The sequence below is a fragment of the Microtus ochrogaster genome (genome assembly GCF_000317375.1).
Source record: "Microtus ochrogaster isolate Prairie Vole_2 chromosome 14 unlocalized genomic scaffold, MicOch1.0 chr14_random_2, whole genome shotgun sequence".
In the NCBI taxonomy this organism is placed as follows: Eukaryota; Metazoa; Chordata; class Mammalia; order Rodentia; family Cricetidae; genus Microtus; species Microtus ochrogaster.
In genome coordinates, this window is record NW_004949097.1 from 8,327,945 (window position 1) to 8,346,515 (window position 18,571).

General features: G+C 39.6%; 1 protein-coding gene across 1 annotated transcript in view; it reads right to left on the bottom strand.

The window, feature by feature from the left end:
* The window catches only part of LOC101993566 (solute carrier organic anion transporter family member 1A5-like), a 70,519-nt gene that overhangs the window by 44,988 nt on the left and 6,960 nt on the right, over positions 1-18,571 (bottom strand). Inside the window, exons 2-4 of the mRNA XM_005364560.2 lie at positions 15,174-15,351; positions 13,639-13,748; positions 9,160-9,301 (exon numbers count right to left, since the gene is read on the bottom strand). Coding sequence (XP_005364617.1) covers positions 9,160-9,301; positions 13,639-13,698 — 202 coding nt within the window. The 5' untranslated portion in view covers positions 13,699-13,748; positions 15,174-15,351. The remainder of the gene's footprint in view (positions 1-9,159; positions 9,302-13,638; positions 13,749-15,173; positions 15,352-18,571) is intronic.

The window sequence follows — 18,571 nt, forward strand, 5'->3', positions numbered from 1 at the left end:
GAGGTAAGCCAGACCCAAAAAGAGGAACATGGGATGTACTCACTCATATTTGGTTTCTAGCCATAAATAAAGGACAGTGAGCTTATAATTCGTGATCCTAGAGAAGCTAATTAGAAGGTGAATCCAAAGACAGACATATAGGCATCCTCCTGAATATTAACCTTCATCAGGCAATGAAAGGAGACAGAGACCCACATTGGAGCACTGGACAGGAATCTCATTTTCAACTTTAAATAGGACTTTTTTACCTTTAGTTTAAAAATCAGTGATTTCACAGAAATTAGAGTTTTCCATTAACTTGAGTAGGAATTGTTTTCAAAAATCATTAACTGGACATTAGCATTTCTGTTCATGGTAGTGTAGAAAGCAATGATGTTGTGAAGAGCCATCATTCTGCCACCAAAAGGCCTATAACCTTGTGGATGTTGTAAATACTGCAAAAGGTCATGCAGTCAATAATTATTAGAAAATCAGATGTAGATAATCTTTGCCTTGTTAAAAAGCATGAATATTCCTTCCTGATAAGAAGTTTAAATGTTCTGACAAATATACTTCAGTGTAACTGCATTCCTTTTGATCTATACAGTTTGATTTTGTATAATTAAAGCATTATCCAGAATTCAGGTGGCATTGGGTTTTCAATATGAATCCTCGGCATAGAAAGATCATGACCTTTTCCAACCCCATACTGTCTTTCTGCCACCAGAGGGATAAAAGACATACTCCAGAGCAAGCCACACTCTCTATCCATATTTCATCCCTACATACTTCTCCAGGTTCATGTTCTAACAACTTCCACCTTCCCATAATACAGTGAGGACAAGAGAATTCTGGGAAGAAGGAAGCCCGTTCATCTATAGTTGTGACCCGGCCACAGAAGAAGCAATATGTGACTGCCTTCCTGAAAAAGGTACTGAGCCAGTGCCTAACATAAACAAAAATAATGGGCTAATATAAGTTATAAGAGTTAATAAGAAGGCTGAGCTAATGAGACAATCCAATCAGTTTATAACTAATGTAGACTTCTGTGTGATTTTGGGGGGGGACTTAATTACTGCAAGAACTGGGCCAGCGTCTTCTTGCAGGGGATATACTCCCCAGATACTGCCTCTCTCTTCCTATCCCACCCAGCTTGCACCCAAAACCCCCCTCTTCTGCCTCCCTCCCCTCTTCAGGCATATAACATCACGCAGCTCAGCATATTTGGGTGCTGGGACCAAATCGTGAGGGCAACCGGGCGGGCACGAGTTCCTTTGTCTCAATAGCCTGCCTGCAGCAAGCAAGGTAGGCCCTTTGTTTATGAGCTACCCAAGCAGCACGGAGATCTGATCTAGGCACCAGGAGAGCCATCACTGGGGAGTGCCATCACTGGGAAGGTTCATCAGTGGGCAAGGAGACCTGATCCTATAAAAGGAGGTCCATAGGGGAGCATTCAGAGGAAGAGATGGGCAGGCGCCAATGCAAGAATTCACCCAACAATCTGAAAAACAACATGAAACCACCAGAACCCAGCGACCTCACAACAGGAGGAAATGAAAACATTAATCAAGAAGAAGTAGAAAAAAAATGACTTTATGAAAGTAATTGAGACCCTTAAACAGGAAGTAAAAAATACCCTTATAGAAATGGATGAGAAATATAACAGAAAGTTTGAAGAATTGAGTAAGTCAGTCAATGATACCCTAGGAAACCAAGGAAAAACAATCAAGCAGATAATGGAAACAATTCAAGACTTGAAAACTGAAATGGAGGCAAGGAAGAAAACACAAACAGAGAGCTGGCTGGACATGAAAAATCTATGTAAATGAATAGAGACTACAGAAACAAGCATAATCAACTGAATACAAGAGATAGAAGAAAGAGTCTCAGATTCAGAAGATACTATAGAGAAATAAATGCATTGATCAAAGAAAACAGCAAATCCAACAAACTCTCATCACAAAACATTAAAGGAAATCTGGGACACAATGAAAGACCAAACCTAGAGCCGGGCGGTGATCGCGCCCACCTTAATTCCAGCACTCAGGAGGCAGAGGCAGGTGGATCTCTGTGAGTTCGAGACCAGCCTGATCTAAAAGAGCTAGTTCCAGGACAGGCTCCAAAACCACAGAGAAACCCTGTCTCGAAAAACAAACAAAAAAAAAAGATCAAACCTAAGAATAATAAGAGAATAATTATCAAACCTAATAATAATAAGAAGGAGAAGAAATGTAGCTCAAAGGTCCAGAAAATATATTTAATAAAATTATAGAAGAAAACTTTCCCAGCCTAAAGAAAGATATACCTATGAAGGTTCAACAAGCATACAGAACACCAAATAGACTGGATCAAAAAAAAATCCCCTCGCCATATAATAATCAAAACACAAAGCATACAGAATAAAGAAAGAATATTAACAGATGCAAAGGAAAAAGGCCAAGTTACTTTTAAAGGTAAATCTATCAGACTTACACCTGACTTCTCTATGGAAACTATGAAAGCCAGAAGGTCCTGGATAGATGTACTATAGAAACTAAGAGACCATGGATGCAAGCCCAGACTACTATACCCAGCCAAGCTTTCATTCACTATAAATGGAGAAAACAAATTTATTCAGGATAAAAACAAAATTAAACAATACATAGCCACAAATCCTGCCTTACAGAAAGTAATAGAAGGAAAATCACAAATTAAGGAGTCCAACAATGTCCACAATAACTAAGACATCTAGAGACCCTTCACCAGCACAACCCGAAGAAGGGAAACACACAAACTCTACTACCAAAAAAGTGACCAGAGTTAACAACCACTCGTCATTAATATCACTTAATGTCAATGGACTCAACTCACCTATAAAAAGGCACAGACTAAGAAATTGTATATGAAAACAGGCTCCAACATTCTGCTGTTTACAAGAAACACACCTCAACCACAAAGACAGGCACCTACTCAGAGTAAGGGTCTGGAAAAAAGCTTATCAAGCAAATGGATCTAAGAAACAAGCAGGTGTGGCCATACTAATTTCTAACAAAGTTGACTTCAAAAGAGATGGAGAGGGACATTTTATACTCATAACAGGAACAATTCATCAGGATGAAGTCTCAATCTTGAATATCTATGCCCCTAATATAAAAGCACCCCCTTATGTAAAAGAAACATTGCTAAACTCAAGGCATTCATCAAACAGCACACACTAATAGTAGGAGACTTCAACACTCCTATCTCACCAATGGACAACATAAGGGGATCAAGGGAATTCGAATTGAAAAGGAAGAAGTTAAACTTTTGTTATTTGCAGATGATATGATAGTGTACATAAGCGACCCCAAAAACTTCACCAAAGAACTCCTACAGCTGATAAACACCTTTAGTAATGTGGCAGGATACGAGATCAACTCCAAAAAATCAGTTGCCCGCTTATATGGAAAGGATATGGAAGCAGAGAGGGAAATCAGAGAAGCTTCACCTTTCACAATAGCCACAAACAGCATAAAATATCTTGGGGTAACTCTAACCTAGGAAGTGAAAGATCTATTTGACAAGAAATTCAAAACATTGAAGAAAGAAAGTAAAGATCATACCAAGAAATGGAAGGCTCTCCCTTGCTCTTGGATTGGGAGGATCAACATAGTTAAAATGGCGATTCTACCAAAGGCAATTTATAGATTCAATGCAATCCCCAGCAAGGTTCCATCAAATTCTTCACAGATCTTGAGAGGATAATAATCAACTTTATATAAAAAAACAAAAAAAAAAAACCCAGTATAGCCAAAACAATCTTATACAATAAAGGAATTTCTGGAGGCATTACTATTCCTGACTTCAAACTCTATTACAGAGCTACAGTAATGAAAACAGCATGATAATGGCATAAAAACAGAGAATTTGACCAATGGAATCATATATAAGACCCGGATTTTAATCTGCAAACCTATGAACACCTCATCTTCGATAAAGGAGCTAAAAGCATACAATGGAAAAAAGAAAGCATCTTAAACAAATGGTGCTGGCACAACTGGATGTCAACCCATAGAAGAATGAAAATAGACCCATATCTATCACCATGCACAAAACTCAAGTCCAAATGGATCAAAGACCTCAATATAAATCTGAACACACTGAACCTGATAGAAGAGAAAATGGGAAGTACCCTACAACATATGGGCACAGGAGATCGCTTCCTATGTATAACCCCAGCAGCTCAGACATTAAGGGAAACATTGAATAAATGGGAACTACTGAAACTGAGAAACTTCTGTAAAGCAAAGGACACTGTCACTAAAACAAAAAGGCAACCTACTGACTGGGAGATCTTCACCAACCCCCAACAGAGAAAGGTCTGATCACCATAATATATAAAGAACTCAAGAAACTAGACTTTAAATGCTAATTAACCCAATTAAAAAATGGGGCACTGAACTGAAGAGAGAATTCTCAACAGAAGAAGTACAAATGGCCAAAAGACACTTAAGGTCATGCTCAACCTCCTTAGCGATCAGGGAAATGCAAATCAATCAACTTTGAGATATCATCTTACACCTGTCAGAATGGCTAAAATCAAAAACACCAATGATCGCCTTTGTTGGATAGGTTGTGAAGGAAGGTTTAGCCTCATCCATTGCTGGTGGGAATGCAAACTTGTCCAACCACTTTGGAAAGCAGTATGGCGGTTTCTCAGAAATTTGGGATCAACCTACCCCAGGACCCAGGATTACCACTCTTGGGAATATACCCAAGAGATGCCCTATCATATTACAAAAGCATTTGTTCCACTATGTTCATAGCAGCATTATTTGTAATAGCCAGAACCTGGAAACAACCTAGATGTCCTTCAATGGAAGAACGTGTTGTACTAAGGAGTGACGGGGCTGTGTTCCCAGCACCCCGGCCACCTGGCTAGCTTATGCCCCGAAATAATTACACGGACACTGTATTCTTTTAAACACTGCTTGGCCCATTTCTATATAGCCTCTTCTAGGCTAATTCTCACATATTAATTTAGCCCATTTCTAATCATCTGTGTGTAGCACCCCAAGGTGCGCATACCAGAAGATTCTAGCCTACATCCATCCTGGGTAGGAGCTTCATCGATGCCATCTGCCCAGGAGAGGGGAGCATGGTGTCTCTGCTCCAGAGAACACTTCCTCTTCCTCCCAGCATTCTGTTCTGTTTACTCCTCCCACCTATGTTTTAACCTATGAGGGCCTAGCAGTTTCTTTATTGCTTAACCAGTGAAATCAACAGATTGATATATGACACTCCCACATCAAGAAGGAATGAAGAAAATGTGGAATATATACACATTAGAATACTACTCACCGGTAAAAAACAACGACATCTTTAATTTTGCATGCATATGGATGGAAATAGAAAACACTATCCTGAGTGAGGTGACCCAGACCCAAAAAGATGAACATGGCATGTACTCACTCATAATTGGTTTCTAGCCACAAATAATGGTCATTGAGTCTATAATCTGTGATTCTAAAGAAGCTAAATAAGAAGGTGAACCCAAAGAAAAACATATAGTTGTTATCCTGGATATTGGAAGTAGACAAGATTGCCAGGCAAAAAATTGGGAACTGGGGGCTGGGGTGGGATGGGGGTAAGTGGAGATGGGGAGAGAAAAGTAAGAAGGGTAGAATGGGGGGAACTTGGGGAAACGGAATTATTGGGAGAAAGGAAGGTTGGATAGAGGAGCAGGGAATCACATAACTTAATTAAGGGAGCCATCTTAGGGTTGGCAAGAGACTTGAACCTAGAGGGTCTCCCAGGTGCCCAGGGGGATGTCCCCAGTTAGCTCCTTGTGCAGCTAAGGATAGGGAACCTGAAATGACCCTATCCTATAGCCATACTGATGAATATCTTGCATATCACCATAGAACCTTCACCTGGCAATGGATGGAGATAGAGACAGAGACCCACATTGGAGGACTGAAATGAGCTCCCAAGGTCCCAATGAGGAGCAGAAGGAGGGAGAACATGAGCAAGGAAGTCAGGACCGTGAGGGGTGCACCCACCCACTGAGACATTGGGACTGATCTATTGGGAGCTCACCAAGGCCAGCTGGATTGTGACTGAAAAAGCATGGGATGAAACCGGACTCTCTGAACATGGCGAACAATGAGGGCTGATGAGACACCAAGGACAATGTCACTGTGTTTTGATCTTACTCCTATGTTCTGGCTTTGTGGGAGCCTAGCCAGTTTGGATGCTCACCTTCCTAGACCTAGATGGAGGGGGGGAGGACCTTGGACTTTCCATAGTGCAGGGAACCCTGACTGCTCTTCAGACGGGAGAGTGAGGGGAAGAGGAGTGGGGGGAGGAGGAATAGGGGGAGGGGGAAAGAAGTGGGAGGCTGGGAGGAGGCGGAAATTTTTTTTCAATAAAAAAAAATAACTGGGCCAGACAGAAATCCCAACAACAAATGGCACCCAACATGGGGTGACTGGATCCACACAAAGCCTGACAGAGCTTAGGAAGTAATACTAGACAGAAAAGAATAGAGTTATGCATGGCTTATTGATAGCAGCATTTTCTCAGGTGAGCTCTGCTTGCTAGAAGCATGCATTCTTAATTAAGAGAGGCTTTCCTGACTCAGAATTAGGTGCAACACCTTGCAGTTCTTTAAAGAGGTCCTGCCACAAAGCACTTAAAAGGTGTTGATGAAAAGGTGACCACGTGCTTTCTGTTGGTTTCAGGGACCTTGAAATGCCATAGAGTTGTGGAAATAAACATGGCTTCAGCCAGTACCTCAGCCCTGAGCCTGGAATCTCAGAAAGCTAAGGTATGGGCTGCATCAAGCTGTAAAGCCACGCCTTTAATCCTACCGATATTGCTTAGCAAATTAAAAACTCATGTGGTCAGAAAAAGAGAGATATATACAGTAAAAATAGATTCAAAGAAAAATCCCTCTAAATGTTTTACTTTGTGTTTAAAAATATGTGTAGACTTGGGGACAAAAGAGAGTAGTTGGGTGTGGTGATACACACCTTTAATCCCAATGCTTGGGAGGCAGAGGCAGACAGATATCTATGAATTCAAGGTGTGGTGGTATACACATTTAATCCCAGTACTTGGAAGGCAGAGGTAGGAAGATTTCTGTGAGTTCTAAGATAGCCTGGTCTATGGAGAGAGTTCCAGGACAGCCAAAGATACATAGAGAATCTGTCTTTAAAAGCCAAAAATTAAAAGTGAAAATAAAAGAGAGGTTAAAATAAAGCCACATAAAGATTAAAAATACACAGAGGGTCTAGATACTGTATGTTATTATGTTATCTTTGAATTTAAAAATGCTGAAAGAGTAACAGCTGCTAAAAGATATTTATTTATAAATGCTGCTGAATTAATCCATGATAGATATTTTGAAAATACAGTGACTTCAAAATTGAAGTCAAAGGGTATGTTACTTTGGAGCAGAGGTTTTGCTTTTGATTCCACAGAAAATGTGAGGCTATCAATGTATTCTGAGTTAAGAAAAATCAGTGGTGATCAAGGAAGACTACCTGAGAAATTTCTGGTAGGAACAGATGGCACAGATGTCTGAGTTCTACATCTAGAACACTTTCAAGACTGCTGCCTGAGATGATCAAGCCTCAGAGGATACTCCAGTCAGGACTTGATCATAATTCTAAATTTTCTTTAGGTTCCCATAATATTATGAACATGCCCCAAAAGCAGGAAGTAGCCTGGAAAATTACTCCCATATTCCCAAAAATGGACTATGGATATTTTTCTTTGTTTGGAATGTTGATTACAAGTTGTTATGGCTAATTGTCAGGAGAAAAGCTAAACAAAGGATAGAAGATTCAGAGTTCCTGTTGTTTTTTTTTTTTTTTTAATAAATGAGGGGGAAGTGATGTGGCACGATGGTCTGTGTTCTGTCAATTATATTTTAAATAATCACTGATTGGCCAGTAGCCAGGCAGGAAGTATAGGCAGGACAACCAGACAGAAATGGGGCAGGTTAATGAGGACAGGAGAATTCTGGGAATAAGGAAGCCCATTCCTCTGCAGTTGTGACCAGACCACTGAAGAAGCAAGATGTGACTGCCTTGTTGAAAAAGGTACTGAGAAAGTGGCTAACATAGACAGAATAATGGGATAATATGTTATAAGCATTAATAAGAAGCCTGAGCTAATGGGTCAATCAGTTTATAACTAATGTAGACTTCTATGTGATTTCTTTGGTACTTAATGACTGCAGGAACCAAGCAGGATGGAAACCTTAACAACAATACAGGACTGACTTGATCCCCATGCAAACTATTTAATGGTTCACCCTCTGTATATATCTCCCCTTCACATTTACTTGTCGATTCTATTTCCAGATCACCTTTACCCCTTTAAGAGACTGTCTTCCCTAGTACAATGTGTTCTTTAGGAACTTGGATAATGAATGAACAGCACTTGCTCCATCTAACACACTAGAACATGACTGAATCTATGAAAAGTCTGTGTAAGGCATTCATGCTGAGTGCCCTGAGAAAACCAACGATAAATATAAGATGTTTTATAATGCGAGACAAGATGGACAACCTCAATGTGGGTTAGTTACTTCACAGTCCTGATTTTCATGGATGTTTTGGTTAAACAAATTAAAAACAATTTCACTTTGAAGGAAATAAAAACTAAGAACAAAAGACATCCAGGTCACCTTGTTTATAGAGAACATCTTGCCCTCATTCATCCTTTGTACTGTCATATTCCAGTTCATTACTCTCATTACCCAAATCTTTGGAATTGTGTCTGACACAACTCAGACACAGGAAAGCATCTTCATCTTCCTCGGTATCTATGAGTGGAGAGCTGCCAACTTCACAGGCACAGTGGGGGCAGAGAAGCATTTGCTCCTTCTTTCAGAACACTAGTTCCTCCAGGCTCCAACGGCAACCTTCTAAAATGCCTTGAAAAAGGCCTTAATGTCTGTCTGAGTTATCTAGTGATGGAATTATATATTAATATTCTAAATCCATTTCAATAATCAGAAAAAGAGGCCATATGAGGGTATATGTTAAAATATATATATTATCACAGGGACATTTAAATAAATGGTTACTCCTCACCCAGACCAGGCCATTCAATCACATCAGAAAGCATGTAATTAAGTCGGTTTAGATTATTTTATGCAGGAAATTAGAAGAGAATATAAATACACAATAATAAGTAAATGTAACTCACCAATCTCAAAACTCCCACTGATAAATCCAACTACAGATGTGGGGATATTGAATTGCCTCTCTATTTGTGTGAGCATGGACATCATATACGTTCCTGATAGTGCTTTGGCTATACATGCCATTGTTAATGCTGACAGAAACATCTAGGAAGAAAAACATTCAAGAAAAAGTGAGAACTTAGTTTTTAATTATATATCTACCACCTACTCACAAAAGAGCCTCTACCATGAGTTTTGTTTCCAAATTAAACAGTCCTTGAACATGGAAGAAATTTTAAATTACAATCTCCCTTCTACCATAGTCTCCTAGCTCTGGAAATGCAGTTAGGATAGTAGGTTAGCAGCAGTGAGTTTTGTTTAAAGGTATGTCTTTGATTTTTTTTATGAGTGTACCTTATTCATACAGAAAGACATGGAGCTATTTAATGTAAAACACAGTCATTGATGGGTCATCAGCATTATGAGGTTATCTCCAAGACAAGTGCTATCCACTTTAAGGATGGTAAGAAACAGAACACAGAAATGAACCAAAGCATATATCTGCTCAAGTTTTCTGGAATGACTAGTCTCTAGATGTCCTTGAATATAGTGATATTTTGTATGTAATATAATAAATAAAGTTTGCCTGAGGATCAGAGTGCAGATTTGGTAGAGATAAATGGTCTCTCTAGTAGCTGGGTGCACTGATTCTCTGATCTCTCTGCATTCACCCTCTAGTATCTAACTCAGGAATTTTATTATTAAGAACAATAAGGGTTTATGCTACATCTGGTGACCAACTTTTTGGGTGAGAATTAGGAAAAAGCTGCTTGCCCATGGTTTTGAACCACCAGCATAGGCTGCAGCTACACACAGCCAGAGTCACCACCTCACCAACTAGGTTTTCCTTTCTTCTCTCCTGGTAGACTTTTCTGGACCCCCTTCCTCTGACCACTGTTGAACCTGCTCAGGCTCCTACTGTTCTATGCAGCAGCAGTTAGCCTCACCCCTCACCATCATCTGAATTGTCATTGGTGGCAGGTTTGTTGAGATAATTGGGATTCCTTAAAGGAAAAATTAGTTAAAAGAGATAGCTATTTCCCACTTTAAAAGGTGGGAAACACTATTAAGACAGGAAAGTTAGGTCTCATTATGAGTATGCAATGCATGATTTAAAACTGGAAAAATTGGATGAAGGGAGGAGATTGGAGCTCAGTGTCAGTCTGACGTTTCAGAGAGACAAATGCAGTTTACAATTCCTTCAGAGAATGCAGTTGAGGCTTGTAGACAGGGCATTCAGGAACACAGTACAGTGTGACGATTTGGTAGAGCTAAAGGTTCTCTCTAGTAGATAGCTGCACTACTTATCTAATCTCTCAGCTTTCACCTGTTAATATATCTGACTCTGGGTTTTTATTATTAAGAACTATTAGAATTTGTGCTCTCCTTGGCTAGTTCAACAATTTGTCCTCCCTACATTCTTGAGAAAAATAAGCTACAGTCTCACTCCTGGAGGCAATAGTCACAGCAAAGGGACATGTTTTATTTTTCTTACTGGGGCAATATGCTTGCCCTATAACCCTCTAACACAGTAGTCTAATGGTGTTCATGGCATATAAATCCAGGGCACAATATTTTGGGGGTCACTCAGGTTCAGGATAAAATGTTTCTGTTCCTGATAAGACTCCTCACTACTTTCCTGTTACTAATGAACTTATTTTGAATGATGTAGTGAATGAGCTTTCAGTTTCCCTTAACTTATATCCCAACAGTAGGTTGTTGGTAATGTCATCATCCCAGCTTCTGGAATTTCTGGAATCTCATCTGAAATAATAGGCAAACCATCCTGGATTAGGTTAGCATTTACTGCTTGGAAAATTTTTTATCACCAGTACCAATTAATCTGGATTAACCTAAGCAGAATTTACATAAAAATAAATAAAATGGTAAGAATGAACACTGAGTTCAGTATACTTTAACAGTGTTCTAGAAGTTTGTCTAAAACTAAATGGAATTTGCAGAGCTATGCCCTCTTCCCAATACAAATCTTTCAGGAAATGCAATTGATAATTGATCATTTTACATGAGTTTCATATTTCTGGGCCTATACATGATTAAAGGTCATAGAGGCCATCAGTTTCCCTGTCCTGGGACACTTTTCTTAATGATTGCTTTCTAAACTTAAGAAGCAGAAACTCCACTCTGGCACTGTAGACTGTTTGACCACCCTAACATTCTAGACAGTTCTAAAGTCAGAGAAGTCTAATTCTTTTTAAGCAATCATCTCTAAATTTTGACTGGTAAACTTATTGTTTTAACATTTTCCCATAAACTGCACATGAGTATCTACTGTTGTTAAACTCTGAAGTAACTGTGATGGCATGATTAGGAATGGCCCCATAAACTCATAGATTTGAATGCCTGGCCACCAAGTAGTGGCATTAGGACCTCTGGCCTTGTAGGAGGAAGTGTCAATGAGGGTGGCTCTGAAGTTTCAGAAGCTGCAGGTGGGCCCAGTACCACTCTATTCCTGTTGCCTGTTGATCTGGGTGTAGAACTTTTGGATCCTTCTCAAGAACCATATCATTCTTGGGCTCCCCTGTTTCCCACCATCATGGTTATGGACTAACCCTCAGAAGTTGTAAACAAGCCCCAAATAAATGTTTTCCTTTATAGGAGTTGCAGTGGATATAGTGTTCCTTCATTGCAATAGAAACCCGGAGACAGTAATCAAAGATGAAATGTTTATGATACCTCATGATATTTCACTATAAATGCTACTAATGTTAGCAACTGATAATCAGAATACCCATCATTACCCTTAGCTTTGAAGATGGAGATATGACTCAGCAGTTAAGACCACTGGCTGCTCTTTCTGAGGACCTGGGTTCAGTTCTTAGCACCCGCATTGTGTTTTAAAACTACCTATATCTTCAGTTCCAGGGAATTCAGCACCTTCTTCTGGCCTCCAAAGATACAAGACACACAAGTGGTACACCAACATACATTGGGGGCAAAAGAGTCATATACATAAAAAACATAAGTTGAAAGTAATTTACATATTTAACAGCGGAGAGGGAGGTATAGGTCAGGGACAGAGGAATTGCCCATTGTGTTGAGCATCTTGGTCTAATTCCCCATACTACTTGAATAGGATGGCACTGAATGGTGAGCACTCATACACATACAGAGACAGACACAGGGAGGGATACACATACAAACAAGTCTCAGAATGATTGTTTTGTCTTAAAATGTAGGACTACCACTATCCTTTTCAGATGAAGTACAAACACATTGCACATATTGTCCAAAGTGACACATCTAGTAGACATCTTTCAAAGGTTAAGATCCAGAGGCCCTGGGCTCTTCAGAATGTGAGAACTGAAGGATAACTTGAGGGGTTGGGTTTCAATAATTCACGCATCACTGTGGGTAAAAAACACTTTCCAGGGCTGAGTCTGAGGCCTCCTCTCTTTTACATTAGTGTATGGAGTCTACTACAGGAGAATAAGGTAAATGAGCTTGTGATTGGATGACTTAGAAGGCAGAAGCTTAGAGAGGAGCATGAGAGGGGCCCTGCAGAGACTAAGGCAGTGCTCAGATTCCCTGGGTTCACATTTGGTGATCACACAAAGATGCCTTTGGAACTGTAAGAAGGACAACTATCTCAAAACTACTGAAAACCACCCAAACAGTGAACAGAATGATTGCAACATTGTCAAAACTCATAGAATATATTCATCTGACTAGATCATGAGTTCATCTTGCATATTAATAAACACAGTACATCTACTCAAGAACTGTTCCTAGCTGTGACCCCTGATCTTTTGTCAAAAACCCCTGAGAACTGAGCACTGGCTGGACATCTGACTTCAGGTCAAATTCCAGCACAGCACTTTTATTCAGGAACTGTTTCCTAGGTGTGACCTGATCTTTTGTCAAAAGTCCTTCAGAACTGAGCACTGGCTGGACCTCTGACCACAGGCCAATTCCATCAAAGTATAATACACATATAAAATATTTTAAGCCTCATGCTCCTTTAAGACCCCCCCAAAACAGTGATAATCAACCTTTATAATGATGCATCCTTTAATACAATTCCTCATGTTCAGTTGGACCCAACCATGAAATTGTTTCTATAGGCTCCTTCATAGCTTCAATTTTCCTACTGTTATAAATTGTAAAGTAAATAGCTGTGCTTTCCAATGACCCTAGGTGACCCCTGTGAAAGGGACTTCAACCCTTAATGGGTCTCAAATCATAGGTTGAGAATCTGTACTCTAAGTTAGTCTGAAAAATCTGTCTAGTTAAATAATCCTAACTAGATAGCCATAATAATAAAATCAACTTCTTTAAGGCAATACATTAAGAACACATTAGGCAAAATAGTTTTTATGTTGGGAAACTTCATATAAGCTGAGCAATGTTACAAGAATTTTCAGTGCTTGCTTTAAAAGATTGTCATGCATATATACATGCACATATATCTAAATAATTCATACCTTCATTTTCGAAAAACATGTCACCCCATGGATTGCAAACCTTTTCCCAGGTTCTCCCATGTTCTTCTGATGGTTTCCAGATGTTTATGTCTTAAATGTCTTACTGTTTCCTTTTCAAAAAAAAAGCAAACAATTGTTAATTAAATTATTTACTGAGCTGTAATGAATGATTCCAAAAATGAAAAATGAAAGCTTTCATAGGTCTCTTAGTCATGATTGCAATTGTTGTGATAAAATACCAAGACAAAATCAACTTAAGTGGAAAGGTTGTATTTTAACTTACAATGTTTTAATGACAATTCATCACTGTTGAAAGTCAGGGAAGAAACTCATGGCAGCACCCTGAATACAGGTGCAGTTGTAGAGGTCATGGAGAAACACTGTTTCCTGTTTTGTTCCTTACGGCTTAGACTGCCTGATTTCTTAGACAACCCAGGATGGCAATCCCAGGTATGGTCCACCCACAGTGAGCTGGGCCCTGCACCATTAATTTTCAATCAAGAAAAGTTACCACAGAAAAGACTATGACTCTTTGAGACAGTTTTTCAATTAATAGTCCCCCTTCCCAAACATCCCTAGCCTGTGTCAAGTTCATAAAAAAAATGCTTCAGCACAGCTGTGGAGGTGATTAAATTGGTTACATATTTGATTCCTATGACTGAAGACCTCAGTTTAAATAGTTAGCGATCAAGTGAACTTCTGGGAAATTGCCTGTAACCCCAATACTGGGAGGACCGAGACAGAAGGATCACTGTAGTGTGCTGCTCTGGTACTCTAACCAAATGAACAACAGACAAATTTGTGAAAAACCTCCATTATAAAACCTAAGGTAGAGGAATACATTAAGTTTTGACTCATCTATGTATGGGCACCTGCACCTGCACACACATTTACATGTACATACATATCCATATGTACATATTCACTGCATTCACATACATGTACACATAACCATTTGAATAGGATCAATTTAACTAATACCTTGAATATTATACAATTACCTAGGAAGTTTTTTATTCTGACTGATCTTGAAAATAATACTATAAGAGAAGTTTTGGTTTGTTATGGAAACTCCTTCAGTCAATAGCCTTCAAGATACCAGCCCACAAGGGCATGGTCTCTTATACTATAAATGCAGCCATAATGAATTCTCTCTCTCTGTCTCTGTCTCTCTGTCTCTGTCTCTGTCTGTCTCTCTCTCTCTCTCTCTCTCTCTCTCTCTCTCTCTCTCTCTCTCTGCTGGATTCGGTTCCTGTTCACTGCTTGTGCAGTGGACTGTGATCTTTGAGTCTACACCTTTATAATATTCAACTCTGAGCTAGTGTGTGCCTACTTTATAGTGTCAATCTACATTGGTTTGTTGAATTCTACTAAAAAAGCCAATGCAAATTACTTTAATTAGACTTTGATGTTATTAAAGAATGTCTTAATGCTTATTAGGCTCTGATGTTAAGCTAATGACAATGTAGTTAAAATAAAACTTTTCAATTCTTTAGCAAAGGAAGAGAAACACAGATGGTGCCCTTTGAACTTACTTTGAAGGCTGCTGCCTTTAAGAACTCAAAGATATCTCTTCTGTTTGTTCTCAAACTCTGTCTAACCGAGTTCGCAGAGGCTGCTTTCAAGGGTTCCTTTTTGAGGTCTTTACATTCCAAACTTCCCTGGAGTCTCAATATGAGAAAAATGTTTTGAGACACTTTGACTCACAGAAACCTAGGGGGACATAAAATTTTAATCAAGAAAATAATATAAACATAAACAACAGATACATCTAAAACTTCAAAGTTTTAAACTGTAGAGATATAAAAATACCAGAAACCCAAAGAGACATCTTGCATGGTTGTATCTGGAATGTACTGCTCTAGAGAAACCTTAACATCAACCACATTACCCATTCATGTGGTTCTACCAAGCAAAAGAAGTCTGGAACAAGGACAAACCCTTCCCAAGCAATCTTGCCAGTTTGTGAATTTGGATGTGTTCTAAGACTGAGAAACAAAATTAGAAATTCAAAACTGCCTTTAGTTCTGCTGTTAGTGAAGCCAGTTTTTAATGTCATCAGTGTTAGTTCCTGAAGGAAACATACCTAGAGAATGAAGAGATGATTGCAGGAATTGATACCCACATTTGCTTTGGCCTAAGTCTCACCAGGAAGCTTCAAGTTCTCTAAGTCACAGTCCTGTGGAACCTTGTGCTTTCCATTTAAAGCAGAAATCAGGCCAAGTCACTGCACAGAGTGCTATCTATATTTAATATCACATTTTAAATGATTCTCTGAAAGTTTCACATCATGCACCCCTTCACAATCCCTTACCAGTTTTTCCATGTCTGTAGTCCCCACGTGACACCCCAAAAGGAATTAAAAATAAGAAAAAGGAAAAAGTCCACTTTGTGTTATCTATATGCGGTGGAACATGGTCACAATCATAGTGATCTGCTCCTTATATTGAACTGAGTTGTGCCCCTCTGTTAGAGGAGGGAGGCCACTTGTTCATTCCTGGCTTCCTGGCTAGCTCAGTCTGGAGAGTATGAGACTTTTAATCTCAAAGTCATGGATTCAAGCCCCACATTGGGTGCCAATTTGTTTGAGGAAGCTGCTTGTTGCTTCTTGGCTGCCCCAAAATAAACACACAGAAACTGTGTTATTTATAACATTGCTTAGGCCATTAGCTCTAGCTTCTTATTGGCTAACTCTTACATCTTAATTTAACCCATTTCTAGTCATATGTGTTTCGCCTCATAGCTGTGGCTCACTGGGTAAAGTTCTTTCCAGCTCCAGTGGGGCTACATGGTGTGTATCTCACTCTGCTTTCTTTCTCCCAGCATTCCATTTAGTTTTTCCCACCTAACTCTGTTCTACTCTATTAGGCCAAGCTAGTTTCCTTATTGACTAACCAATAAAAGCAACATATAGTCAGAAGGACCTCCCAAACAATCCCCCTAATCCTCTGACATAATCCATTAATTGTGAGAAACTGCTCTTCTACATCTCCATCACACTTTTTAAGAGTTCTCTTTGGTGCTTCCTGTCTAGGCTGTTACTTTTGGGAGGTGCAGTTTGGGGGCTACAGATTGTCACAGAAGCCTTCCATGTATTTCCCTCTCAACTGTGCATCTGCAGTCATCAATATCATAAAACAAACTCTCTTTGCTCTTCAGTCAATGAGATACCACCTGGTATCTGGCTACAACACAAACCATGAACATGACCCCTAGTCTCAATAAGCTCACAGACCTATACAATGCTCTTGAAATCTGTCCATTTCATAGACACAAACATGACTTCAGAAGGCAGAGATGGGCACATACATCAACATGGCTTCCATGGTGGCAGCATGGCCTACGGACATCAACATGGATTCTGGCTGCAGCACAATCATGGACATCACCATGACCTATTGTGGCAACACAAACCATGGACATAAATCAGACTCCAGCCCCAGTAGGACCCAGACAGAGCTCCCTGCAGCAGTATAGCCCCAAACATCACCATAGCCTTAGGTGGCAGTTCAGGTCTCTCAGATCAGTGTGGTATCTGGAGGCAGAATAGCCCATGGACAACTATGTGGAATGAAGATGCAGTACAGACCAAGGACATATTCCTGGCCCATGTACAAAAGACATCACACGAGCCCCATCAACAAGCAACTGGGTATCATGTAGGAGTCATGAACCCTGGCTTTTTTAACACACACACACACACACACACACACATCCACTTTCTTCTTTGGTCAATTTCTGCCTCCCTCTTCATCACCAGAAAGTATCGCCATAGCAAACACTAAAACAGCTGGCAGGATGTTTCCACTCGATGGCATTCTTCCACCCTTCTTTTCTGTGAGTCCCCATTGATCTCCACTTAATCCTAAATTGGTCCCAGTCTAGACTGAAACATTTCCCACAGTTGCTGCAGTTCCTGATGAAAGCTTGCCTTACTCTGCTCACTACTCAAAACTGGTTTTTCTCACAGAGCAATGCAGTGGAAATTATAATTCTTATATGGTCTCAATTATTCTCCTTTTTATATCTGCACAGGCAGAGTTTGAGGAACAAAAGTAGATATCTTAATCTTGTGGAAGAAAATAGTTGAACTTTTTTTTCTCATATAAAAAAATGTTTACATCTTTCCATGTACCCCTCATATCTGAAAATACAGCAAAACCCCAGGGTTTCCCCCTAATCCATTTATGTGTGCATTTTCTCATTATCATCCTAAAAGGAGGAGATAGCTGGAGAGTTTCAGGTGTGAGACACCATTGTGACTTTAATCCCAGATGTATTGACTTGCCTATATGACTTTTTGTCTGTTTATATTGAAACACAGGAATATTTATGTCTATCATGCAAGACTGTTATGAAGAATGAACTGCACATCTACCATCAACACCCTCACTCAGGGCTGGAATAAATTAGTCTCCCTGTCAATGTCAGTGAATATTATTCATTCACTCCACAAATTTATTAAGGCTTTACTAAAATCTGAGCATAGTTGTAGGTGTCAGGGATCTGAAGATGAAGAAGATGAAGCTTGTGCTTACTCTCAAGAGGTCACAGAAGCTATGGGAGAGACAGATCATAAACTGGTGAAGGGTAGCTATTGCCATGATGCAGTCAGTGTCAGAGGGAAAAGATTAATGAGAACCATTCTTATGCCTGTGTCATCTGAGTGCAGCATAATAGCTTAGCTTCTTCTTCTTTGAAATAAGTACAAGTCTGAAGATCTGTTTGCAAACTATCTGCATGTTTAGGACAGACCACTCAGTTTCTCTAAACACAAATAAAAACAGCATCTTTGTCTTCGAAGTGCAGAGAAGAAAACAGAGTTTATAACCAAAACCAAAAGAATTTAATGTGAGAAGACAGTCACAAAGGTGCAAGAAGCATTAAAAAGTCAAACTGGGAAGCAGGTTAAATCAGGAAGTGAAGGAGCTGT